The 26,986-nt window shown below is 36.8% G+C and overlaps 1 protein-coding gene across 3 annotated transcripts in view; it reads right to left on the bottom strand.

Moving 5' to 3' along the window:
• Positions 1-26,986, bottom strand: part of NRG3 (neuregulin 3) — a 407,103-nt gene that overhangs the window by 104,634 nt on the left and 275,483 nt on the right. For all 3 annotated transcript variants that reach the window (XM_054832690.1, XM_054832691.1, XM_054832692.1), the window contains exon 3: positions 10,650-10,723. In XM_054832690.1, the coding sequence (XP_054688665.1) occupies positions 10,650-10,723 (74 nt within the window). The remainder of the gene's footprint in view (positions 1-10,649; positions 10,724-26,986) is intronic.

Raw genomic sequence — 26,986 nt, 5'->3', positions numbered from 1 at the left:
GCAAAAGTAAAAATTATATATAAGGAAGAAAGGTAAGCCTAAATGAGACAGACCAGAGAGCACGTGAAAATTTGTGATATAGGCATCCATCTGGAAGATGGAAAACAGGTCAAGCAGAGCAAGGAGTCAAACCTTGGTTTCAGAGAGGGAGCAAAGGCCACATGCAGTTGCAATGTGGGAAGAAATCACAGCAAAAGCACGTGGCAGATATTGAGTGGTAGCAGAGACTAGCAGAGAGTGAAGAGTCACTAATGGAAATGTAATTCAGATGCCGAAGGGGAAAAGCCACTCAAATAGGTAAGGAAATAAAGTAGATGTGTCAGCATAGACGGTAAGGGGGGGCGGGGGGCAGGGAAAGAAGAAACTGGAGAGTAGGAAATGAAGGCAAGTGGACCAACAAAAGGAGAATTGGTATCTTAAACAGCAGAATATGTAGTACACTCAAATCTTTTCCCTTTGATGATGATAACCCAGCTGAGATGCTAAAATGGTTGGGGATGATGGAAACCAGATCAAAGAGCAGAACTAACAAGAATCAAGAGGGCAATGACCGGCAGAGGTTGGCTGTTATATTCGGTTGTTCAGTGGGTCAGTACTGTTTTCTTCATACAACCATTCAGACCTAGATTGTCAAAGCTGTTACTCAGGCTGTGTACAGAAGTAACAAGAGAAACTTTCTGTTTCCCAGGTCCCCTCTTAACCTGCGACTGATGATGGCAGCAAACAATTGGACTTTGTCTCTACAGCAAGCTGATACTTGCAGCAAGAGCAAAGGGCCAGGAGCCCAAGGAGCAGAGTGGTCTCTGAAGAAGTTGGAAGTGAATCAAATCCTCCCAATATAAACAATCTCATCAAGAACTGCCTGTTACAATCTGTTCTTTGGTTTGCTCCTGGGACAACACTGATCTGGTTTGTCTTTTAAGAAACCATTTCCACAATGAAATTTATCACAGAAGAAAATGAATACATATCCTCATGGTTGGCAATTTCAACCCCCCAACGGTCAAGACAAAAATCTCTAACAAAATAGTAGTCATATCTGGAATAAAAGTCACAGTAGGACAATGTAACCTCGAAGGACTCATTAATAAAACATTTACCAATTTCGATGAGACCAAGATTTTACCATTTGATTTTTTGATAAAGGGAATAATAGTTTCATAAATTGCTGGGTTTGCACAGTAAAATTTTAACCAAAATGGTTCCCTGTTGCCAAATATGATTGTTACGGAAGGCCTGAGAAATGAGCCTGAAAATGCCTTCAGGAATCTCAGTACTATCTTTCTTCTTAGAAGAAAATAATTACCTTGATGTGGTAATCAAACTCATAGTAATGCTTACCCCTAATGTTTTCAGTAAGATTGCCATTATCCTAGGAAGATACGTATATACACACATTACCCTCAAAGCATCTGGTCTTCACAACACCACAGAGCACTTATTACATTAATATTGAACGATACACTTATTCCAGGTTTTCCTTAATAAGCAGAGATTGTTCAAATGAGCTGAATCAACACTGGTAGAAGCTCCACGTGAAGTCAAATGTCTAACAACAGTAATTGCCTTAATAAGCATCCTTGTAGTGGAGTATGGACTTCGTGCAAAGAGTGAAGACCAGTTAAGAGCACAGAGGCTCTTACAAAGTATTAGTTTGGGGAAGATGATCAGGACACTCAGCAGAAGTGTCTTCTCTGGGAAGAAACTTTCGCTTTCGTGTGTAAGCTCCTTAATGTTTTTACTCTCAAGATAGCGTGTGTTGGACTGATCTCAAGCTTTGTGGCTGCAAGAATCAGTGCAGAATTTGTCTTCCTGCTGTTTATTACTTACAGTCATATAACTGTAAAGCGGACAGGACAGATCAGATTATCGGGCACCCCACAACTTTGTGATTTATCTGCGCACACACCGCTGCATTTTTTACTAGAATCACAGAACTACTCATAGGAGAAGGCAAACCAACCAGTTCAGACTTAGATTTAACACAGACCGATACATTCAAAGGTGTAAGAGTAGCTGCCAATAAGAGAAATCCACCTCTCGCCTCCGTGTGTTCTTACTAGCTCCTGCAACAGGATATGACATCTTTACGAAACCTATACCATACCACCTCAAACAATCCTGAGGCATTTAACATCAAAAATATGACTAAAACACTAAGATAAAGTGAAATGGTATTGCTAAACTGAAATGCTATTTGGACAACTGAGCAGCTAATTTACAAAGACAGAACTTGATGAAATGAATGCTTTTCAGCTAAATCACTGTCATGTTTTCTGCAATCTTCCTACATATCAACTTGTGATGACCCATCTTTGCTTATACTTTTCTCCCTGAGCATGAAGAGCTATGGTTGCTGCACTGCTGAATTTTCCTCTTTGAAGGCCTGAAAATGTGATCTGACAAGTCAAATGATTGATTGCACCTTGTCCATCTGGGCAAAATCAGAGAAGTCCTTCTGAAAGACAGCGGGAGATTGACACTGACAGTAACATATTGTCAGTGTGAAGAGCATGCAAGTCAGAAAAGTTGGTTACTCAGACCAACAGGCTAAATTAGACGCTTCCAGCGTGTCACCAAACATATACTTCAAGTTATATTTATACTTGTGGTTTTCCAGACACAGGATGGCCAACAGCAGATTTAGGAAATCGTAACGTGTTTGTAAGAGGAGTGGATAAGACAAGTTGATGTTTCAGATGCTCATCACTTCAGAAGGTGCTTGTTTAGCGAAAGTGCTGCACCGCCTCTCATTCAGGCACCGAGATGAACCCCGCGCTCATGGCAGAGCGGGCTCGCCAGCGGGAGAGCGCGATTCACAACTCCTTACATAAGAGTGTAACCTCTATTCACAGCCATCTGCTGTGGCTGTTGTGTAACGAGCCATAGTCAAGTGTTCCTGCCATCATATGGTAAATTTCCTTAAAATACACGTGCAAAAATTGCTACACAAAGACCTAGAAATTCTTTAACTAGATGCAAGTCCCAAATTTCACAGATGAATGGTAGTTTGGAAAGGCAGCCTTCAAACTCCTCTGCATGGGGTAGCTGTAATTTCCTTCTTGATTTCTAGCATCTATGACTTACAGGAAGATACACTCATTAAAACTTTTGGTTGACTAGGTTTTACACTGCTAGATATGCCCATTTTCGGTATGCCTTGGGATTTATACTGACTTCAAATAAAAGGAATTTTCAATTTCATTATTATCCTTCCACATATAGGCAGTTTTTAAAGAAGGAGTAGGAAACAAATGGTTTTGAGGTTTGTTTGAGGTTCTGTTTTTCCTGCTGTCAAAGATACTGCGTCAACCCGATTCCAGCTTCTCTCTACAAATTTCTACAGAGATGCAGTCTTCACAAGCTGAAGTACAGAAGACCGTCTGTGGCCTAAAAGTCATGGCAAAACCAGACATACTTCAATACTTTACATGAAAAGTTTTGAAAACAAAACAATGTTGAGTAACCAGATGCCAATACATTCTTGTCTTCCAGGAGAAGAGATGAGCAGAGAAGAATAAAGATGTTCCTTTAAAACTAACAAAAGGATTTTGTTCAAATTCAGACTGAATTCTTCTACTTTTCCAAATAAACCTGTGTGACTTGTTATTTAAATGTTGTTTTAGCTAATACTAAATATAGATAGATATGCATTTAGTAAAGGCTGACAGCTCATTTAAAACTGAAATATGAAATGAAAATCAATTGTAAACCCCCTTCAATCTTTCCAGAAAGGAAGCTGGGCAGGGTAGGGGTGATGTTGTGCAAACTCATTGCTCATTATTTTTCGAAAAGGACTGGGAATCTAATGAAAGTAGAGAAAAAGCAGCTCTGTTATTGCACACAAAATTAATGAAAGCAATTCAATTTAATGCTGTTTGGAAACAGCTCTCACACTAGTTGATTTTTTGCTGTTGTTTTCACTTGAGAAGAGCAACAGAAACTTAGAATCCTAGAATTAATCAAAATACTCCCCTCTCTACATTAGAAAAATCACCAATACTCTTGTGATTTTTAAAATCAATTCTGCAGTACTGACAGAAAATAAAAATCTGTGCATCTATACTGCACATTATGTACAAGTCACTGTTAGCTTACCTAGAGAAACAAATATCAGTTCCAGTTGTTTCCTATGCATTTAAATTTTGGTTTTAAGATTGTAAGAAACAATTACAATATCAAAACTGATAGTGATTTTAAGTGTGATTTTCTTTTCCCAGTGCATTAGTAACAAATTTGTGGTTTCAATTAATCTCTCTTGGGCTTTAACTTTTCAGTATGTTCTGAGAACGAACACGTTCACGCTTGCATTTATCACTGATGAACCATTTTACAAATGCTTTGTTAATGTTGCACTTCTGGTTTTGAGCATTTTATTCCAGTTACACAGAATAAAGCTTAAGTTCCTATTCTAAAGCCAAAAAAAAAAAAAAAGAGTCAGGAAGATTCATACTATTCGCACAAAGTAAAATTTTACTTCAGCACAACTCATATTTGAAAACACATAAACACGTTACCTTTTACAGTATGTATCCTGAGGTCTCTACCCACATTTGACCAAAGAGGAGGAAAAACGTGTCCCGCCTTTCCCCAAGGTATCTTTTCTTTCTTATTTTACTGTGCTGAGCCTGTGTGTCATGTGATGCATTTTTCTCCTCTATAGATAAATTCATTAAAACTTTTGAAATGACTGTGTTGCTTTTCTCTTTTATTGCTATTTCTACTAAGGCAATTTCTTCCTTCTTTTCAATCTTTAATGCATCAACACTAATCTAGGTTGATTTGTGATGCATTTGAACTGGAGGAACTCTGTTTATATATCCTTATAAAGAAATCATAGTTAACAGAAATGTCATACCCACTTGATGGATGCTAACAGATCTTATACTGACTTGTCAGTTTCAGGGACTTCACTTGACCATTGTCACCACATAGCTCTTAAAATCTAATTTTACAAGGCAATAAAATATCACCTTTTCATTATTTCATTTTTGTGAAAGCTTAAGTTCCTAGAGTAACATTAATAATCTTCATTGTGTGAACACACAGTTGATGTGGCATTCTTTGCAATTAAATTGATAAGACAGCATAAAATGACAATTACTACAAAACAAACTTGGTCTGCAGAAGCTCCCTCCATATGCTATTTTTGAATACAAAAGAGTTAAACAGATGACGTAATTACTGCAGAAGGGCTTAAAACTTAAAAACTCTTTTTTTTTTTTTTTTTTTTTTTTTTTTGAGACAAAGGTAAGCCACAAAATTCAGATTCACATCAAAATTTCAAAAGGTCTGTCTGAGGTTAAACAAACTCCATGTTAAATCCTTTGTAGAAGGACTTGCCCACTTGCTCAGATATCCACCTCGGGCTAGTCAGTCCTCCTATTTTCCCTAAATTCTCTTCCACTTATAACTGCCCCTATCTACATCCAACCTTCAAAGTCTTTCCAATAGCAAAATCTTATTTCCTCCTATGCCTTCTAGAAATCAAAAAAAGAGGAAAAAACAAATCAAATTTAAGAGGAATGTTGACAAATTCAGAAACATTAAGGTAAAGTTGAAAAAAAATTATTCGGGTTCTAGAAAATCAATCATTCAGCAAGAGACTCAGAAGTTTCATTTATTTTATTTCTTCAAATGATTTGAAATTATATTCTATAAATATTTCACAACGATGATGTGCTTTTTCCTTTATTTGATAACAGTCCCTTTACAGTGCAGTTAGCAGAAACTTCAAAGCCAGCTCTGCTTAAAGCAGGAGGCTGAACCTCCTGAGTTCTCCAGAGAAGTCCAGACTTCTCTTTCAACCTAAATTATCCTATGATCTCACAAATACAAAACTGGATGAGGAAAAAAAAAAAAAAGAAACCAAAATGAAAAGTTAAAAAAAAGGCAAGAAGCCCACGGTTTTTGTCTGGGTTTTCTGGGAGGCTTTTTTTTGGAGGAGGTGAGTACGAGTCTTGAGGTTTTGCATACGTTTCTGGAAAAAGAGTTTTTTCCTTTTTAAACTGTCTCGAGTTGTTTCACTTATTTACAGTCTCAGTCTTCCAGGAGAGGAGTTTTGATCCTCTGCTACTTAAAGACATAATCTAAGAATGAGTAACTGCAGATTCCAGACATGACACCTGCAGGTTTGCCTTTGATGACATTCAAAGAGAAACATGATGCGTGCCATGCTGTCACAGGTTAAAGTATTATACGACCACAGGATACAGCTAATGCTATAAGAACTAAACTTCTGACATTTGAAAAAGTCAGTTCAACAGACCCAAGGTGTAACATGGTGGAAACCAATAGAAAAAAAAAAAAGCAATGTAGAAACAAGCTGTGCATTTTAACAAAGAACACAATTGACAAATTTGGGCTGTGCATAAATTTTGAGTGGAAGCTGAAAAGTCTTGAAACCCTCAGAGCAAGGATGATAAACAAAACCTGTTTCCAGTGCTAGTTCACACTGATTACAAATGAAGTATGATCAGCTTACAGAAGGAATTACATGACAGGGTTGACTGCAACAGCAGGAGCATGGCCTAATGGCCTATAAGCTCTCCATCCTATTTTTCTTCTTTTAGAAAATAATGTATTTATTCTGTAAAAGGATTGGATAACATTCCCAGTATTTGATAGGGGATCCCTCTTCACTTAAGCTTCTGAGGTTAAACGGGACAAGTTGAATGTTAATATGACAAATACAAAATCAATACTGCACATCATAAAACTGAAATACACTTTTTGCATAGGAAAGTAGCTTTCAATGCTAAGTTAAGAACAAAATAGTTGAAGGCAGAGTTCAACATAATTTGGTAAAAAAAAGGGTAGTGCGACAAACCCATTCTCAGTGCCTTGTTCACCACCGCTTTGGAATATCCACACAGAACAGTAAGCTTTAAAGGTTATATTTTGCCTCAGTATAAAAACTGATCGAAAGAAATATCCGCAGCCTACATACAACTTACCTTTCAGGACTCGTTGGGCCAGGCAGGTCTACTCCAGAACACTATAAAGGATAGTACATGAGTACATTTGTACAATTTATGTTGTACACAAGTTCCCAATCCTATAGATACACACAGGACTACACATGCCTGAAAAATGACTTGTACATAAAGTTATATTAAAGTTGTATTTATAATGTTGAAAATGTAGGTGCTCTACTGTTGCTATGAACTGAATTTATAGAGAAATTAGCCCAGATGGAGAAAGCTGAAGCAATGTTTCAAATATACTCCTATCCGTTCCTTTGCAGCATGTGACTGCAATTTCTTTTCTCTTTGTCCCATTAGTACTTCCTCCATAGATGAAGGAGATGATGACTGAGAGAGAGTTCAGGGACTTGTCCTGCCCAGTATTAGCAGAGCTGACAGATTCCCTCCTCTTGGTAGTGACTGTGAGCATGGGTTGCATTGTCATGCAGCATGCAGCCTTTTCCCTTGCTGGTGACATTATTAATTTTGTTAGGTTCCTTGTGGCTCCCATGGTTTAGGCAGGTTTCTCCCATATTCCAATATTAACAAACTTCTACTCAAACTACATGTGTTTGGGTTGTGGTGGTGGGTTTTTCTTAAACATCTTTCACTTATAGCCAGAACACCTGGTTAAGAGCGGAGAAATTAAGGGAAGTAGTAGCTGTTAATATCTGTGATGCTTGAAGGTCCAGTAGAAGGTCCTCCATTTGGGAAGTTTTGACATTGCCCTATGTGTATTTTACATGTTTTCTCATGAATTTGATCCTAACTTTGAGCTGAAGGAAGGTGGCAGATCTGACTGCAAGAAGCCATGGATGCCACTTCAGGAGCTTTGAAACACCATCAGGTAGTTTCAAGAGATTTCCTGAAGACAGAATCTTAAATATCTTAACCGTTCAGTTTATTTAAACTACGTGTACATGATTGAGCATGCATTAATCTGTATTAAGTATAACATAATTTGTATTCATATCTGTAAAGTCAAGACCTGCCTAACATAACCTAAAATGAGGCAGGAAGCTGTGTTTGGTCTGATACTGTTAAAAATATTGCAGAACCATATCACATTATTCGTCACTATGCAACCTCATATAATCATGCTGAACAAGCTTGGTTCAGTTTAGAGGGCTATTTAAAACAAACAAACGACTCTTGCGTATGTAAATAACTAACATTTAAGACAATACTGTTGCTATTTTCCAAATGATTGTGGTCCAGATTCATTTCCTATTTAATGACAAGTGAATGTTCTGAAAATGTAACTGGCACTATCACAGGCAAGATAAGATTAAAATCATATTGCTTCAGTATTTCATGCCTGCAAACTTCAAATAAGCTAAAATATTATTATCACATGCATCATTAGCAGTTCTGTACACATTTACTATTGAGACCCCTAAGCAATCCCCACAAAACTCAAATGAGCTGGACTTGTTTATAAAGCTTGACTGACACCAGTCTGTGTCGTGACTGTGCAGTTCAGACACAAGAGCAGTCATCTCAGTGTTCAACTTTTGGAAATTAAGCCTTGCATTTAAAAAAATGCTTCTTTCTGAAGTTATCTCCAAATTCACTAAATTCAAATTCAGTGTCCTTCAGCAGTTCTCTTCCTAATCCAAACACACATTCAACCACAAAACTAAGTTTTTGCAAAGCAACACCAGAGCCTTTGAGGATGATCATATTGTGCTTGACTGTTGCATCATATACTTTTAACACTCCTCAGGTTATGCAAATAGCAAATACTTCTGCCACTGAGCATGGTATTAATTTTTTCCTCTCCAGAGGGAAGATAAATATATTACTGATTTAACTCCTGAGCAAAATGTCCATTCCAGCTGCAGCAGAAAGTTTCTAACATCTCCCTTTCAGGCTAGGCATGCTTAGAACAAGTGCATATGCAAGTACATACACAGAGATGTATCACACTACACCAACACAGAGAAATGTACCTGAACAGAAGCTTTTCCTCTTTTGGATACAGATGAGGATTAAGTATAAACTAAATTTCAGAACTGACTGGGAAAGTACCTAACTCACATTAACCTTCTATATTTATAGTGGAAGAGGGGCCCTTCTTGGGCCATAGGTATGTCCAGTGGATCTATGTCAACATCAAGCCAAGGTCCCCTGCTCTTACATACCCTAAATAATATAATTTTGAAAGCAAACCTCAATAAAATTGCCTTTGTAGTCAGAAGGTGTAAGAATGACACTTCAACAGAACCTTAGCTTACTGAGCAGGATCAGGTGGCTGAACAAATTTATGGAAACCAACAAGGGTAAGCAAGCATCTTCCAAGCAAAAAAAAACCCCAAGTCTGTGCAACCAACACCATGCTGCAAAGAAACAACAACAATACTGTCTGCAATATATAAACACTGTAGGGATTTTGGTCTGGTTAGATGAGGCTTAACCTGGGAGTCTCTCTGGGCTTTGTATTGTATCTGTATGAATTTCACCTCTGCTCTGGAGTCAGTAAAGCTAGAGTCCCCTGCTAAAACCAAGTCAGATAGGTACCACCCTGTCCTGTTAAATGATCTTCCCTATCCCCCACTTTAAGGGGGCAATGTACTTTTTTTCTTGACATATACACAAATTTATGTTTACACATGCACATACAACTTGGCAGAGGTAAAAATCTGCCTATTCATTATAGTCTCTGCACTTTACCATTAACGGTCGAGCAAAAGGAAAAGCTAAACAAAATACCAAGCAAACCGTAATGGGAGCTATACAACATACAAAACTACAAAACAACAGGTGTCTTTGGCAACAGGCTTTCACAGGGAAAAACACCAGAAATGAAACAGAAAACACAAAAAAAAGACTAGAAGAAAAAGCATTATTCTTCAAAAAACACAAACCAACCCAAATAAAATTTTAAAGAGGACCCAAAACCAGAAGACTTAATACATTAGTTTTCAGGTATAAGAACAAAACCAAGAGATTGGATATGACCCTTTGTTGTATGTCACTTCATTTAAAAATTTAAGATGAACAACATTAATTAGTAAATGGATTCACTTCCAAGAAACTCATCTTGGCTGACATTTTTTTACATTGTTTTTTTTAGTCAACAGAATTTAAGAAGGTCAACAGTGGAGTAGGAGAACTGCATTCTGGCATATACTGAGCAGTATAATAGAAAGTTACTCCGTCTCCAAATTACTACCTGAAAGTACACCTTTACTCTCCAAATACAGAGCAACTTCACTTGTAAAAGTGAAAGAAAAAAAAAATTAGTTTTGTGTAAACTGACATCACATATTTCCAAGGAGATTATAATCTCTGCAGACAATCTCAGACAATATGAATTTATTTTCCTTTGAGGGAACCACTTTGCAGCCTGTACGTGGTTTCCTTTTAGATTACGTAATTTGATTTGTCCTCAGGTCAAAAGTAGAGAAACGTGAACATTTTGGCTTTAAGCGGGGAGAGTATTATTCCAAATCATAAGGAATCAAGTCCTCTGATGGCCTGCCCTGCTGCAGCAGAACACATTTTATAAGAACAGAGACGGGAGGATGTGTTTTTATCCTACCAACGAAAGCAACACCGTTCTCTCCACACAACTGCAGTGGTCCATAATATGCTTTCTGACAATAGGCAAAGGGTCATCTCGCATGGCAAGAATAGCCTCCAGCATGGATTAAAAAAATGTAAGAAAAACATTTGACGTACTTGGATCTGACAAGATTGAGTCGGTTTTCGGCAAAAATTGGTCACAGCGGACTCCTTGGTAGCCCTCTTTGCACCTGAGAAAAAGGGGATAAATGACAAACATACGCATGCGATAGTAAAAGGTTAATTTCAAGGTAGCAAAATCAACTGAAATTCTCCCTGCCAACGCTGCAAGGAACTTGCATATTTACAGTTATTTCAACTATTATGGAAGCAAGGTTATTACTGAAACACAATGGAAGCTCATAAAATCATTTGTATTTCAAAAAATTCCCCTCAACCCTTTTCTATTGTTTTAGAAACTATGAAAAGAAACATCATTTAAGCATAACCCTTCTTTTAAATATCAATTCAGTGAAACAATGAAGGAAAATTCCTCTACAAAAGAGACAGATTTGTAATAAAATAATTAGGTAACACAAAGCTTTATAAAGCTTCTGTACTGTACAAGCCATCAGATTAACAACTTGTTTATCTTTGGCTGTTTGAATAAGCAGGGAATGCTTATCTAGCCATTAATTCTAAGACTAGTTTCTACTGTGCTTAAAAGATAACATGTTTAGGCATGATAGACAACGTCAGGCATTGTTTGTAAGTGAACAGTCTTAGATGTCTGTGGATTTAGATTTTTAAAGCATGTAACCCAGAATATCCTCCTGCCTTAACAAACATGAGCTGAGATTCTAACGCTATTATTTAACTTGAAACCTTACTTGGAAGAAATTCCATTTACTGCATTTGGACTGTTCTCAGAAGCCTGTCTCTCTCTCATTTCAACTAAGTATATCAGAATCAGGCCTTTAATTATTTATTCGCCATGCAGTTTTTTAGAGAAAAGTGATGGACACTTTAATTATAAATGATAGCAAGAGGGACTCCATATCTCCCAAAGCTCTTGCACATCATATAAACAATATGCTCAAATCAGCATCACCACCTTCATTAGGATTGACAACTGCAGCTTGAGTTATGTGATAATGTCAAGACCAGAAGTTATCTGCTCCTTCACAATGTTTATACTCAAGCTTCTTCTAAAAGTTGCCTTTTAAAATGTTTTTGGGTTAATAAATTAATTCTTCAGTGAGAAGTACATCTCACCAGCCTTGATTCCGGAATTAGAAAGCACATTTGTGAGCAAATATGTAAATTAAAAGTATTGTCATCAGACCTGAAAAAGTAGTAGAAATACACAGTAAGAAGATGATTAAAAGAATATCTATATATATTATTTCAAAAGCTCCCTTTTGGCATTTTTCCTTGAAGGATACTGAGTGCTACTTTGGAGATCAGCTTCTTACCAGTACTTGTCGATCTATAAAATTACTAACCAGGAAAAAAATGAATTCAGATCCTATGGCAGTGGTCACAAATTATCAGTCAAGGAAAAAATGTTTTAATTTTCTTTCTTCCTTTCCTTTTTTTTTTTTTTTTATGCAGAATATTCAGCTAAAATTGTCCACTAGTCAGAAAAACTGAAGAAGTCTCCATATACTCAGACACTGCTGCACGCATTTTTTGCCTCTGATTATGAAATATCAGAAGTTGCCAGAAACTCTACTTTGCAGTCTTGAGATGGTAGACCTCATTTCAAAGCTTAAGAACAACCTACACAGATTGGGGATATTCTTGTCTTTGCATTAGCATTTTCTATTAACTTTTTGACATGAATTTGTACCTGCTTCGCTTACTATTACCCTATTACAAACTTAAAACTCTGTGCTAAACTGTGGGTCTTCAAGTCATAAAAGTGTTCATCACATAGCCTATTTCCACAACTGAAAACTTTGATGCTACGTGTGAGGATAAAGAGTCAGAGAGAGATAAATCCTTGGAGACCTGTACCGAGTGCTCATCGCAGCTCTGCTGCCTTCTTTTCCACTCCTCACAGAACAGAACAGAAACTTTAGACTATCTCACTTTACAGCTGAGAAACAGAGTTGGTGCCATTTATTCCCGTCAGATGGTCGAGGTAATTAATTGTGGTTGAGGCAATTAATTGCTCATGTCAGAATTGAAGGAGAGAAAATTTGCTGCTATTAGTTGCTAGGGTAGATTTGGGGGTCTCTAGTCCATTCTGACAAACTGTGTCGGGGCCAAACCAAACGTCAGTCTTTCAGTTTAGGAAAATATTTTTCGCATCTTGCAAAAATGGCAAAAGGTGTTGTGGATATTTTAATCTTCCATTTAATGTTGTTTGCAAGGGTTATTTTTTATCAGTTGCAAATACAGCAGATGCCTATAAAGCTGGTGGCCTCAAAACCAACCTGATGGGAGACTCCTGTAACTGGTAAAGCATCACCCCAATATAAGACTCTTAGTTAGATATGTTTCCATGTCTCTCTTCTCCTGACTTTGTAAGAGCAATGGGTTGGAACAGAATATATCACAGAGTCACTTAGATTTACAACTTCTCCCTTGTAAAACTCAGCATCCCTGGTACCTGATGGAATTGCATGCTGCCACAGCTATGCTGTGCAATCTGGAGATAATGACAGGGATGGATTTCTTCTCTTAAAAATGTATTGGCTATCATATCAAACTATTATTTTTATCCTGACTATATCATACATATACTGCTACTTGTCTCCATCACTGTGAAACTGGAGCATACAGTAATCAGCTGGTTGACTGACCTAGATGAGTCTAAAGTAACATTTTCACTTACCTGTACACTTCAATGAACATGCCATGAGAAATTTATTTTTGTTACTTTCAAAATTTAGTACAGAGGTGGCTGATATATCAAAGAATAAATATAATCTTTTAACGCAATAACGTAATCTTACACTAAGATAAAAACTACCATGGCCATACATAGCTTGTTTTTCAAATATTATTAGCTTTTTCAGAAAGATAAAACCTAAGTCTCCTAGTTTCATTAACAAATGATTTTTGAAATCCATAAGACATCAAGTAATAGCAATAACTGCTCTGCTAATATCACACCAAAGTTCAAACCTTTGTAATTAAGTCTTGTGAAATTGAAGTCTTGTAGAATATATATTTGACAGTTAAAATGTTACAATATGATAAAAGCTGATCATCCTGTGGCGTCCTATAATCTTTGCTAAAGCATCTGCCATCTGTCCTAAATGTGCAGATGTGATAGTTGTGCCCATAATACCTGACATGCATACATGCTGTTAATTGGCATACACCTCTAAGGAAAAAAAAAAAAAAACAACGAACCGACCCACCCTAAAAAGCACTATAAAAACAGAAACAGCATTGCTGTGTCACAAACAGAAGTTCAGGAAAGTCCAGCTGAGGTTGCTCAATATTACCATATGCAGTGTGAATGACCACATTCATATTTACGGATGTATTAAAAAAGCTGTGAGCAATCAGGGAACTCTTGAGAAATGCTTTGATGCAGGCAACTCTTTCAGAAATGATAATTTGATTATGTGACAAGCAAAGGTTTATTAGACATGCTTTTAAAAAAAAGAAAAAGAAAATGAAACTAAGATAATACGTTGCTTGTAGTGAAGTGAAAGCTCTGATCTGCATGTGGGACCCCCATAGCAAAGGATGGAAAGGGCAGTCTAAGCTCCATTCCAGCACCAGAAATCACTTCTGTGCTGAAGAGCTGCACTATAGGAAGAGGCTCGGGCACACGCTTAAGTGTAGACCATGGTGAAGGGCTCTATAAACAGTGTTAATTACAGCCTCCTTGCAAAGTAAATATGAAAATGGAATTCTCTATTTTGCATTCAGATTTTCAGCAAAAGAACTGTATCTGTCTAGGCTCTAGACCAAAAACATCAATAAGACTGCGTGAATGGAATTATTTAAATCCTTGTGATTAAGTTGTATGAAAAGAGAATCACAGGTAAAGCTAATCTGCAGCTACTAAAATGCTTGCAAAAAGTACATCCCTAAATGTAATCTGCTAAATTCAACTAAGATTATTTTATCATGTGTTCTTCACATCTTCCACTTGGTTATATACTTCCTCTAGATTTTGTTTTTTAAGGTCACTGAAGACAAACTGTATTGTGCACTTTACAAAGTCACCTACAATGTCATTTGTGTGAAAACACACACACACACACAGAAGAAACATTTCTGGTGAGAAGTTTTTGATTTCTATGTGAGCATATTTGCACTTAAATATTAAAAAGTAAGCACTGCACGAGCATTTATTCAAACCTGTTGTCCCCATTTTTAAGATTAAATAGCATTAATACATGTATATGCTCGTCAAAGAGATCACAGACATTTTCTGTGGACGTTTCTCAGAATTGTTTCTTGTGAATTCAAACCTTATGGAGCCAAGGGAAATTTCAAATAGATGACTGCATCACATGGAGGAATATCACCACACTCCAAATCCCTAGATTTCTGACGGGACGCACCAGTAAAAAGTAAAGTGAACAGGGGCAGGGGAGTGGCAAATTGTATGCTAGGCAAAGCTGAAGAATAAAATATATCTAAAGCCAGCAGGAGAAAGGGAAGATATTAGAAAGAAACTACTTAGAAGAGTTAGGGAAGGACATATAAAGCTTATGGCCAAGAAGCCATTACCACCACAGTTTACATTTTCCCCAAATACTTCCATATAGAGCTCCATATCCCTATTAAAAAGTATTTTAGTACTCAAGGGACGGTAATGCACGGAAGGCAGGGGAGAGTGGCACCAGCAGACTGCAGAGGCTATGAAAGATGATAATGCTTTGAACCTCTATCTCTTTCCTCTTCCCTTACAGTACTGCTCATCCGTTTGAAATAGGAATAATTCTTTTTCTTCCTTAAGTGTGGTAATCGCATTGCCTTTGACCATGTGAAGAAGCATGCAGAAAATAGATTCTCTGCACAAAGTCCAGAATTTGGCAACCATAACATATATGAGTTCCTCTGAAATGGAAATTTTGAAAATGGCACTTGGAACTTCAGTGACAGACTATGACAGAAGACAAAGCTGTAATACTATACATCAGGAAAATAAGCATATCCTAGGCCAAAAGTGATTTGTGATGTTTAACGGAAATGTCTTAATAGTGCAGCGCCCAAAAGATGAACTTATATAAACCTATCATCTGATTCTAACCTCATAAACAGGAGTAATCCAATTTGAAAGATTGAATTAATAGTACCTATGAAAAATGAAAGTTAATTTTTGCTGTATCCAGACCAATGCATGTCTCCTTCCACTTGCAAAAGCTACAAAATGACAATCTCAAAACCACTATCAATTAGAATGATCCACCTTGTAATTTCACTGCATCAGTTACAAATTATTTTCTCATGACACCATTACAACCGTTGTACTGATGATCAGATGCCAATAACAGTACATACTGCGTCTCTTATTTATTCTCTACGAGAAGAATCAGAGATCATGATAAAGAAATATTCCAATGGTCTATAAATTTTGGTCAAGGATGTTTTTTCCCCACAGAGAATGCAATATACTTTATCCTTGCTTAGAGAACCAGTTATGCAACAAATATACAGTAGCAAGCCATGACATTGTATAGGCCATTGGCTCGTCCCACAACCTAGCCTGAAATATGCCATAAACAATGAAAAATAATTCCTCTGCTCTACAGGTAAGCTAAATATAGACTTCTGTGCCTGCAACTAGAATGACCTTAACTGGAATAAATGGAAATTCATATTTATTATCATGATTCTTATTAGATGAAGATTTTATTGACAAGGGGAAAAAAAGTAATCTTAACAGTGCGGGCCAGACAGGATATCTTGTCATTTAACACGTGCAGCATGCCACTATAAGCAGAAAACAGGCTTCCTAGGTTAGACCACTGAATCGCAATTGAGAACATTTCTCACTGGACACCATGCTCAAAGCCAGACAGAAAATGAACCCTTCATAAAAATCAATAATTTGCTGGTCAGGCACTCACTTGTGAGAAGTAAGAGATTCACATTAAGTTTTTGGTGTGAAAATGAAGCATTAAAGACTTGAACCCAGGTTTTCTATATTGCAGAAATGTCCTGATCACTTGATTATTAGCTGTCCTAGGAACGACTGCTCTTATATTGTTCTTGAAGAAAGAAAACCAACAACAAAAACAACAAACAAAAAACCAACCCCAAGAACAAAAAGAAAAACAACCCACAAAACAAAACTCAGAGATATTCCATTTCATCTCAAAATAGATTGGGGAAACAAACAAACAAAAAAAGGCAATAAAGAAGAAGTTTTCAACACAGCTCTAATCATACATAAGCGAGTGAGAGTCACGTGTAGAGCCTTGGACAGTTGCTACTGTTATTAGCTAATTGTTTACACCCAATACAATTTATAGCGAAACACAAACCAGAAGTAATATTTTAACAGCAAATCAGCTAATGGTTATTGGAGACTTTTCCAGAAATTACAAGACTCAGGAGACAAGGCGCATATATCGAGCAGCGCTGGCAGAGATGACATTTTTCTCTTTGCAAATCTGTTTCTGTAGTTTCACAATGGAATGACTTTTTCTAGTTGACATGACTTTTCCAATATTGTTTCCTAAAAGGATCACGCAACAACGTATTCACAAACTGTTAAAGGAAAAGGCTTTTCTTCATTGTGAGAGTGACAGTGGGCATCGGACCGTAGGTGCGTCTGCTGGCAGTAAGCGCGCGGGACAGGGGGCACAGACGGGAAGAGGAGTAGGGGGAAGGGTGACAGCCCCTGATACAAAACTAGTTACAAAAGCCTACCATAGCAACAGAGGAAACTGCCCTTCATTAATTCCTTCCTTGATCTATTTAACACTCCAACATATATAATTGAATAAAGCACAATCTCTTCCTGAAATGAAACACTGGACTTTAAAGCTAAATGAAAAAAAATGCACTTTTTCCTCAATTGTTTCCATGAATGATATAGTGCATCTACCTCACCACGCTCCAACGTATTAGAGAGAATCAGTTTTTAAAATATGCTTCTCACTGGCAGGCTCTATCCTTCTTCCTTGTCCAAAGATGACAAACTGTAGCTATTTTGTAATCAGACTTTTAAAATGCACCAGTGAGATCTTCCATACGGATTCACTATCCAACACAGCCTTCAGATTTTGGTAATTTTAGACAACTGCATGATGGGTTTTAATAAGTTATATAGAACCACAAAAATCCAATAGCCTCTACTACTTTATATCACTGTAGTAAAGCAATTTCACTAGCCAAACCACCTAGTTACCCAGTATTTACAGACAGCATCAGTAGCAAAGCAGAAAAAGCAAACAAGGGGTTTTAACCATCCTTAGTAACCTCAAATACAAACAGCCAGAGGCTTTTAGCACCAAGAAGCAAAAATGATACCTTTTGTGCAAAAAAGTGTAAACAGAACTGGTCGTTAAAAGGTATGTTTAGATAGGTGGGTCTTTACTTTAAAATGCTGTGGATTTCTGACTGCAGCTATATGTGCAGCTCGGTGACCAGCAGAATCTTGAGCAGTCCTTGCATAAAGTTCTAGCCCCTACCATCTATGTTATGCACAAAATATAACCTACTAACTAAAATGAAACTAAAGTCAATATAAACAGATGAAATCAACTAAATTAAATTAAAACAAATGCATGACATTAGAAAGAACAAAACTGGGGACCCAAGAAGGAGGTGGGTAAAGACACAGTATTTCTTGAACACAAACATGAATCTCTTCGGACGGGAAAGCCAGAACACTTAGCCAGGATGCTCAACCTCCTCCTCTTTTTCTTTCTATTCTTTCAGCTTCCCCCCCCCCAAATAGTCTCCACAATAGAGATGCAACTTACGGTATAATAAAGGTTTCATATCAGGGTGTGAACATTATTTTTTTAAGACCTTGCAATCTATTAAGTGATTGAATTAAGATATGTATCTGCCTTTTCTTTTTCTTTTCTTAAAGAAACAAGGTTGACTATTGTGTAAAGAAATAGTACAATTCTTACAGAATAGACAATATCAACTTTAAGAAAAAAAAAATCATTTCCCTGTCAATTTTCTTTTAAAATGTTGCAGCTGTTAAGAAATAAAGTAGAGCAAGTAACCACAAAGGAAAATATATTGAAAAGGCAGCCAAAGAAGGGTGAGAAAAGTTTTCTTCTATATCATTTACCCTAGAGCCAGGCTAGCTGAAACACCGTAACATCAATAGAGAAATTGAATCACACTTTTTAAAAATCATACTTATCTTTGGTATAATTGACTATATTTTTCCAGGATGTAAATTGTCAGTGCACCTCTCTGAAATAGGGCAGTACTATTATGTTCTTGGTTCAAATGGCATAGAGATTAAAGGTCACAGCTACAAAAACCCAAGTCATTGCCCAGATTTAGACAATACAACTTTCAACTAATTTGTTAACTCCAGTGTTTCATGATCCTTTAGTATTGGAGAAACTAAATGGGGATATTTCAGTAAAATCTGAATTCTCTAAATCCTCTGTAGGAATCATTAGGCTGTATGAGGCTTTTAGCATTTAAAAAGGAGTTATGTGGATTTGACTTAAATGCCTCATCCAAAGTTATGCAGGAACTACTGATTTATTATTCCTCTCCTGATCTGGATGGTTTTCCTTCTTTGTCTTTCATAAAAGGTAGGTCAGAAAAAGAAATAAAAATTAACAATAGGTGTTATTAAAGCCATTCGAGCCATCCAGACCTGTGACAGCACCTGAACTAATATAATTTCCCTCCTGCCAACAACAGACCAGGTTTTTTTTATTTGGTGTTCCCTTAAAAAAAAGAAGAAGAAAGTTTCATATACTTAATCAACACACACAGGCCATGCAGAACTGTTACATAGTGGTTCTAGACAACAGTATTCACTTAAAACTCAGGTTAGGTTTTGTAACTGAAGATATAACTTTATTCTACTATTGATAGCTACTCGGTATGCAATTGACTTGTGGCAAATCCACATGCAGGTCAACATTTCACACTAAAACACAGGCTTTAGGCTTTGCATGGGATAAGAATTATCTTTAACCACTGAGTATAATGAAATCATTAAGAAATTATTTTCCCCTTTGTTTACATAATACATTTATCTGGATACAAGTCTTACGCATAGCAATTCTAAGTGGCATCTTAACAATGCACTGTAATTTAGTTTCAACAATCAGATTCAAGATTGAAAAAAGATTTAGTTTTTCACTGTAACGAGCATGTGAGAATTTCAAGAGGGTACAGTTACAAGACAGTAACAGGTAGCTAGAATACAGTCTGGTTTCAAACCTTAGCGAGTGGTGTAGAATCACATATGTAGAAGGCACTGGGATCTAGACAGACCTACTTATGCCGCTGGTCCAATCAAAACCAATGTATTTATTTAAATCCATATAAAACAGACAGATGCTTAACTTCAGTGCTGAATGGAGCCTAACTGATATGAGCCTCCATCTCTGGGCCGCTTGCTACCACATCTATTATGTATATCAAATCTTGTTATGTGGCTTCAAAGAAAAAAAAAATTAAAACCCCCAACCTTTTACTTGTGATTGAGCTAGGATGAATTCCATGATTTCAAGAGATGACTTTCTCTCCTGTCCTCTATACTTCATTTTCCATCATATATTTTAACAACAAAACTTCTAGTTTTGAAGTCCTTTGTTTCTGTTTCAGCTGGAGAACAGTCTTTAGTAAGACTGTATTCAGGAACTATCAAACCCAAGTGCATTGAGATGGCCAAAGAACAGACATCACGATGATCATCTGGCTTGTTCATTTATCAACAGACATGAAATCTTTCCCTCTCCATTCTTAGCTCAGTAATACAGAGCAGTAGTCTATTATGTTGGAGAAAAATTCAAATCTGATAGGACAGCATTACTCTGCTGCAAAAACCATGGCTAGAAATACAAAACCACAACAGACAGAATTGGGCAGAAACAGCCATCATAAATAGAGGGGCCAGCACAGACCAGCATTTACATGCCAAAAATAACCCATTTATAGAAGATATCTAAGAATCCTTCTAAAGTATTGCCAAATGTTTAGTTCTTGACAGGTTCCAATGGACAAGGAAGATGAAAGGAGTGAAGATGCAACACTTAATGATAGAAACCCTGAAAACTTTACTAGAACAGGGTATGGAGGAACACTTGAACTTCTAGTTTTCAAATAAAACTGGATTTGGAACAAGACTGGAAAAAGAAGTCAAGAACATTCAGTCAATGTTGACAAGCACAAGGTCATATTCACCTTATGCTAAATCTTTTAAAATGATGGTCCCCAGAGACTTATCCTTGCTTATACCAATTAGAAAATCATGCTTAGTATCAGCTCAATTTTTCACAGCTGTGCTCTAGTAAAATCAAATGTTATGATGTCAACAAGTGATAACTTTTACTCAAAAGCTCATGCTCAGTTCTAATTCTATCTAAACAGTGCTTATGGTACTTTATGACTTTATACAGGTCAGACAGCACTGGACAGGCAACACAAGTTTTTCATGATACAAATCTTGATCATTAAAAATATACTACTCCAAATTGAATAAAATATCAATATCTAGAAAAATCTTTTTGAAAATATAAATATATGAATAGACTTAATTGCTTTTTTCAGTTTAAGAAATTAATTTTTTTAATGTTTAGCTTTTGTTACTTTATATTAGTGTTGAAATAAGGAAACTTACAGCCTGCGCTGCATAAACTGAGTCCCGAGCGCCAGCATTAACTCTAAGATCTGCAAATGCTAGATAAAATTCAGTAGAGGTGGGCAAACGTTTAAAAGAACCTTTCAGAAGCAACCCTGGAAGTGACTGCACTTCAGAACTTTTGCTTTTGAAGGAAGATTTTAGTTTTGACCTGTACCAGGAGCAAGTTGCCACAGCCTGTTCATTCTAGTAGTTCAACACAAGTTCAACTCATATATCCACACCAAACCAACTGACCTGCGGCAGCATTTTGAACAGCCCCAGCCATGGCACGCTGCAATAGTACTTCCTCTGCCCTGAGGCAAATTTAACTCAATAGAAAGAGCAACACAGACTTCCCTAGTCCATGTTGCACCATTAATAAAAATAATAAAAAAATCCCTCCTCCTCAACAACAAACTTCAATCTGTAAACCACAAAAGCATTAGAAACTGTCTCTGAATATCATCTAATAAACAAAATGTTTAACCAAATAACTGAGCATTATTTCTCTGGTATTTTGGATTTAACCAGCCAGAAAAACTAACTATACCACTAACTTCCACACTATACCTCTGCTGTGTGATAAATGATGTACTACGGATGATAATGAATATAGTCTTTCATTACGTATGGCATTCATCAGCAATGAGGAAGTTTTTGAATAAATGGAAAGTGATTTCATACCATATTCAAAGCCTCATGCAGCTAAGGCATAGATGAAAGCCACATTCAATACTTAAAAAAAAACCAAATGAAAATGAGACCTTTGGTTTACATTATGTCTGCCCAATATTACCATCTTTATAAAAGCCCTTCAAAACTCTTCTTCAAAATATCTTTCAGGGATTGGACTTAGGTAGGAAAAAAGATGTCTGAAAATCAATAAAGAAAGGATTGAGATATGTGAGGTTCCTACCAAACACCGTGACAGCATCTATAAATCTATCTCACCTTCAAGCGGCCATTTGTTAAAGATGGCAATTCTAACAGTAAATGAAGCAATTCTAAAGAGAGGTGCAAATTCACTAGTAAATAGTGCAACAGGTTTGCTGGATGTCTGTCTTTTTCCAGTTTCCTCCCCACACATATTACAAACTCAACATTAAAGTCTTTTGCTTCCAGCTACTTAATGAAAGCAACAGCCCTGGATTATTTTTTTCAAAAACTTTCAAATATGGTTTTCATTTTGTTTCATTGAGTATTTCCCAATTTGAAAATAGAGCCAAAAAGAGAGAAATTAAATTCTCTGTTTCAAGCCTAAGCTAGAAGTACAATGGATCCTTCGCGTATCATGAAAAAGTCACACAAGATTTCCAGCCCTGCAGATTCAAAAACATTTTTCAAATTTCAGCAAAACTTTCTAATTAATTTTTTTGGACAAATTTTAAAATACGCATAGGAATTCAGTTGCTCGTCTAGTAATAATATCTATATGGAATAACGCTTGTATAGACTCCTTTTCTAAACATTTCGAGGCCACATCAAACCAATGCTTATCAACAGAGACAGAGTGCCTCTACCAAACGCTCAAAACCCCTCAGTAACTCAGTGAGATATTTGTTTTGTACCTGTTTTTTATACCTGGTTTGGAAAGAATAATTGAAGCCACTCCGGAGGTGCCAGTTAAAATATCCTTTACTACTAACAGATGGTCTACACAAATGATGCCCTCTCAGTTTATGGCAAGAAATAAACATGCCTCTGCTGCTGTATTTTATACGATCAGCACACATCGCATTTTATAGATAAGAACAATTTGACATGCAATGTAATTGCCTAGCAAAGTTCAAATAGAGAAGCATTTTCCAAAATAACTCTTCCTTAGCATATTAAGTATAATTTAGAACCCAGAAAATGAATGGTGTTAAAATCCAAGCAAGCTATTTTCTGCAAATATTTAAAGTTGCTAACTGAAAAACTCCAAATCTTTAATGTTGCCCCATTTTACAGAAAGATTTAGTACCAAGTCTTGCATAGGATAACTTTTTTCTGAAAAGACAACTATATGTATTGTAATGACATTATGGCATCCATATCACTATGTAGATTTAGCATAAAGCTAGCAGCTAAAGCTCTCCCGCTAATGGATCAACAGCTTACCAGTCAGCAAAAGGTTTTGGGGTCAATTGACTAAACCTAGTGAGTTTAACTCCTGCAGACGGCAGGAAGCTGCAGTCTTTGTCGAGGTACAGCGACTACTGCAGCTGGCAATCCACCGGCTTAGAGCTTCAAAACATGCAGTGAAGACTCCAGCCCAAAGTCATTCTGACTTTGCTCTGCTCTCTCCTTAATTCAGTGGCAAAAGAAAAAAAACCCAGTTACCTCATCATCCACACAGGTGCAGGTGGACTTCCACAGGAGCGATATGGCAAGATCCTTACTACACTAAATAAGCAGAAAAAATAACTGAAGTTGAAATGACGTCTAACACTAACAAAACATGTTTTACACAAAATTTCATTAGAACAAGGAAAAAACTCCCCTCTGTTCCACTGTGAAATCTTGACCTGAAGCCTTCTTAATTAGTTTCTTGCTTCTAAGCTAAAAGAACTCAGATCATTAAAAAGTACTCATGATTTGAGCATTTTTTTGTCCACAAGTTATTAATGCAAGTTTATTAGGTTTCACCAGCCAACATATTTGTAATTTAGTAGGGTTTGGATGAGCATGTTTCAGACCACAGGATGTGCATTAACTGCAAGAAATTCCATTTGACTACTGACAATACCTGATCCATCAGTGATATCATTCATTATTTGTGGAAAATGGAAACTTTTCCAATGGAAAACAAGGAATGTCAATTTATTAACTGTAAATAGTAACACAATTCTAGGTTACAAATTCAGCTCAGGCTCCAATTTTTTCAAGTCTGTTCAAGAATCTTTTAAAATCGTAATTATTTCATTACTTCTTGTGAATATGTGTGATACTTCACCACTGCCCATCAGTTTTGGAGGATTTGTTTACATGACACCAAGTATTGTAACAATAAACTATTTTTAATACATTACCTCCAAGTAGGTTAGTTACCCAAAGAATGTGATACACAGCAAGTGGGGACAAAACTATGTTCTATGTCCATTTTAATACTTGTCCAACACGCAAAGCAGCACTCTGGCTGACAAAATTCTCACTACCAGATATGCACTAATGCACGGGAATCCAAAGCATGTTATTTCAGGGTTGCTTGTGGACAGAAAGTAGAATAACCAGGACATTTTAATTTGCTGGTTTTCCTGCAGCTTCTGTAAGAGCAGCCGAAACAGAAACGTTATTAGAGATAAAGGAACTCCCAAGAATTGTGTCACTATTTACACCCAGGTTAACACTACTGAGAGGACTAACTCCTTCCTAGCAGTTCAGCTCTCCAAAACACCAAACTCTCTTACATTAAGGTATATAAACCGCTTAAATTCAAGCAAATATATGGAAGTTATATTAAAAATAATTATGCATTGAAGAGAACTGCATTCACAAAAAGATCTGCTGCATTCAAGTTGAGAATTTGCATCTCTTATCAATATTTTTTTCAAAAGTAGGCAGTTGCATGAAAAGTCATCCATGCTCTGCCACCACCTGCCAAATCCAACAAAAAAGAAAACTTTGAGAACTGGAATATTACTAAATAATGGCAAATCCAACAGGTAGCACTGATCTGATGTGCTTGCTGCCAGAAAACACTGGTCATACAAGGCTCTTACTTGATTCCATTTTCAAAGTAATGGCAGCCGAGGGCGATAATCAGGAAAGTCATTATGTCCCATTTAAGATCATTTTGTAGATTAGAATTAGTCTCTGACAAGATGTGCCTATGAAATTTGAGGAATACATTTGCTTCTCTTGAATTCCTAATCATAAATCAACTCAACTCAGTGGCGTGTTTCTGATAATTCTCTTCCGAATTCAGGTGAAAGGAAAGCGGCACAGCTCCTACTGCCTCTAGACAGTGCTACCAAATTTTTTTCATCACATACACACAAAAAGAGCAGAACAGGTCATTCTGATCTTATTCATTCTTATTTCAAAGGAAGTAAATACTGAAGCCTGAAGCCTTTATGAGGAAGAAAGCAGAGGATGTCTGCTCCGCAGCTCTGCTCCAGGAGCCACCCTGCTTTCCCCCCCTGTGACCTTCCGCCAGTCACTTAACAGCATCACTGCTCACAGCGCTGCTGTAAGAGCAGCGGAGCAGGATCAGCACAGCCTTCCCCTCAGCCGGATCTTTGCGAGGTGTGATTATCAAAAACCGTTCAATAATGGTGGTAATATAAGCATCAAAGCTATACAGGTAATAAGATAAATATACCTTCGTCATTTTCTGCAGAAAATAGAAATCTTGCATTGTCAAGCTCACTCATTCATTAAGCATGTTTTTCTTCGGAGAAAGAATATTGAGACTTTTTAAAAAATGAAGCTACTTTAATTAAACATGCATTAAACATTGGTTATAAGGAAAATTAGGATAGTCTCATTTCCTTTTTTAAATTTAACTTTTAAAATATTAATATGTCAAGTAACAACGAAGCAAAGCTTGGCATTCCCATCCACTTTCACGCAGGATATGAGTTCCTTTCTAGAAATAGGATATAAAGGCTCGTCGTAAATTGGAACACAGAACAGTAAGAAGGGAGGAAAGCCTTGTCCAAATGACCTCGGAGGCTGGATGATGAATGCAGACATTGTGGATATCAGCTAAATCATACGCGTGCCAAGGCCAGCATGCGTATGTTATCTTTACCATTTCAGCTTCAAGACTTTTACCGTTCTTCCTCCTTTGTTAGGGTCCTAAAGTTAGTAGTCCCAGAGAGATTCAGAGGCAAGACTCTCCAGATCAACTGGGAGCAAATCTCGAGAGAAACAGGAATTGCTGGAAGAAGCCTGGTCCCTCCTACACCCCCCCAGTTTTCCACCACTTCGTTGTTTAAGTGTAACCTCACACTAAATTATTCAAATACCGTTTATATTGTGACACAGTAGCATACAACTCAACACAGATTACTACCCATGTATTTACTGAGCTTTTTGGTAGAGTCGGCAGCCAGAGTTGTGTTCCATGATGCAACAATTACTTTATTAGGACTGAGTTAGATATTCTAAGGTTAGCTCAGACATTTAGTCACTCCCTTTGTTACAGACTATTTGAAATAATGTATTGCCATCCTTGATATTTTCACACCATTGCTATTTACTGGTATTTGTCCCCTCGTAACTGCACAACTAAATAACTGCATTTATATATGAACTGATCATTGAAAAGTCAGACCAGCCCTGCAGTGAAACATGTTTATCCCAGTTTTGTGCATGGAATATAATTCTCTTCACATATCAGATACGACTGGAGTCGTTACTCTACAAACTCATCCTCATTATAAGTTTACCTGTGCCTCTAATGAGGTAGAATTTTTTTCCCCAGTGGTAAGTATTTAGTAAGTTCCTTTAAACATCAGTACACAGTTCAGAAAATAAAAAATGACCAGGCTTGCTTCTTCCAATAATGCAAAATAGCCTTTTCCTTTTTGGTTGTCTTTACTGCCTTTCAAGTTTATTAGAAATGAGATGCTCATTAATTTTATTTATTTTTACCAACTAAGTGTGTTTCTAAACAGAAGAGAACCCTCTGAAAAATATCCTCATCATGTTTCTCTTATTGCCCAAATATGTTGGCTCTTTCTGTTAGAAGCATCCACCCCTTTATTCCTCTCCACCGACACTATGTAAATGATCTACAGTGTAAATTTAATTTGGATTCTATCCTGTT

This window comes from Grus americana, chromosome 7 (genome assembly GCF_028858705.1).
Source record: "Grus americana isolate bGruAme1 chromosome 7, bGruAme1.mat, whole genome shotgun sequence".
NCBI lineage: Eukaryota > Metazoa > Chordata > Aves > Gruiformes > Gruidae > Grus > Grus americana.
Note: the sequence above shows the minus strand (reverse complement) of the source record. Positions and strands in the feature narration are given on the sequence as shown.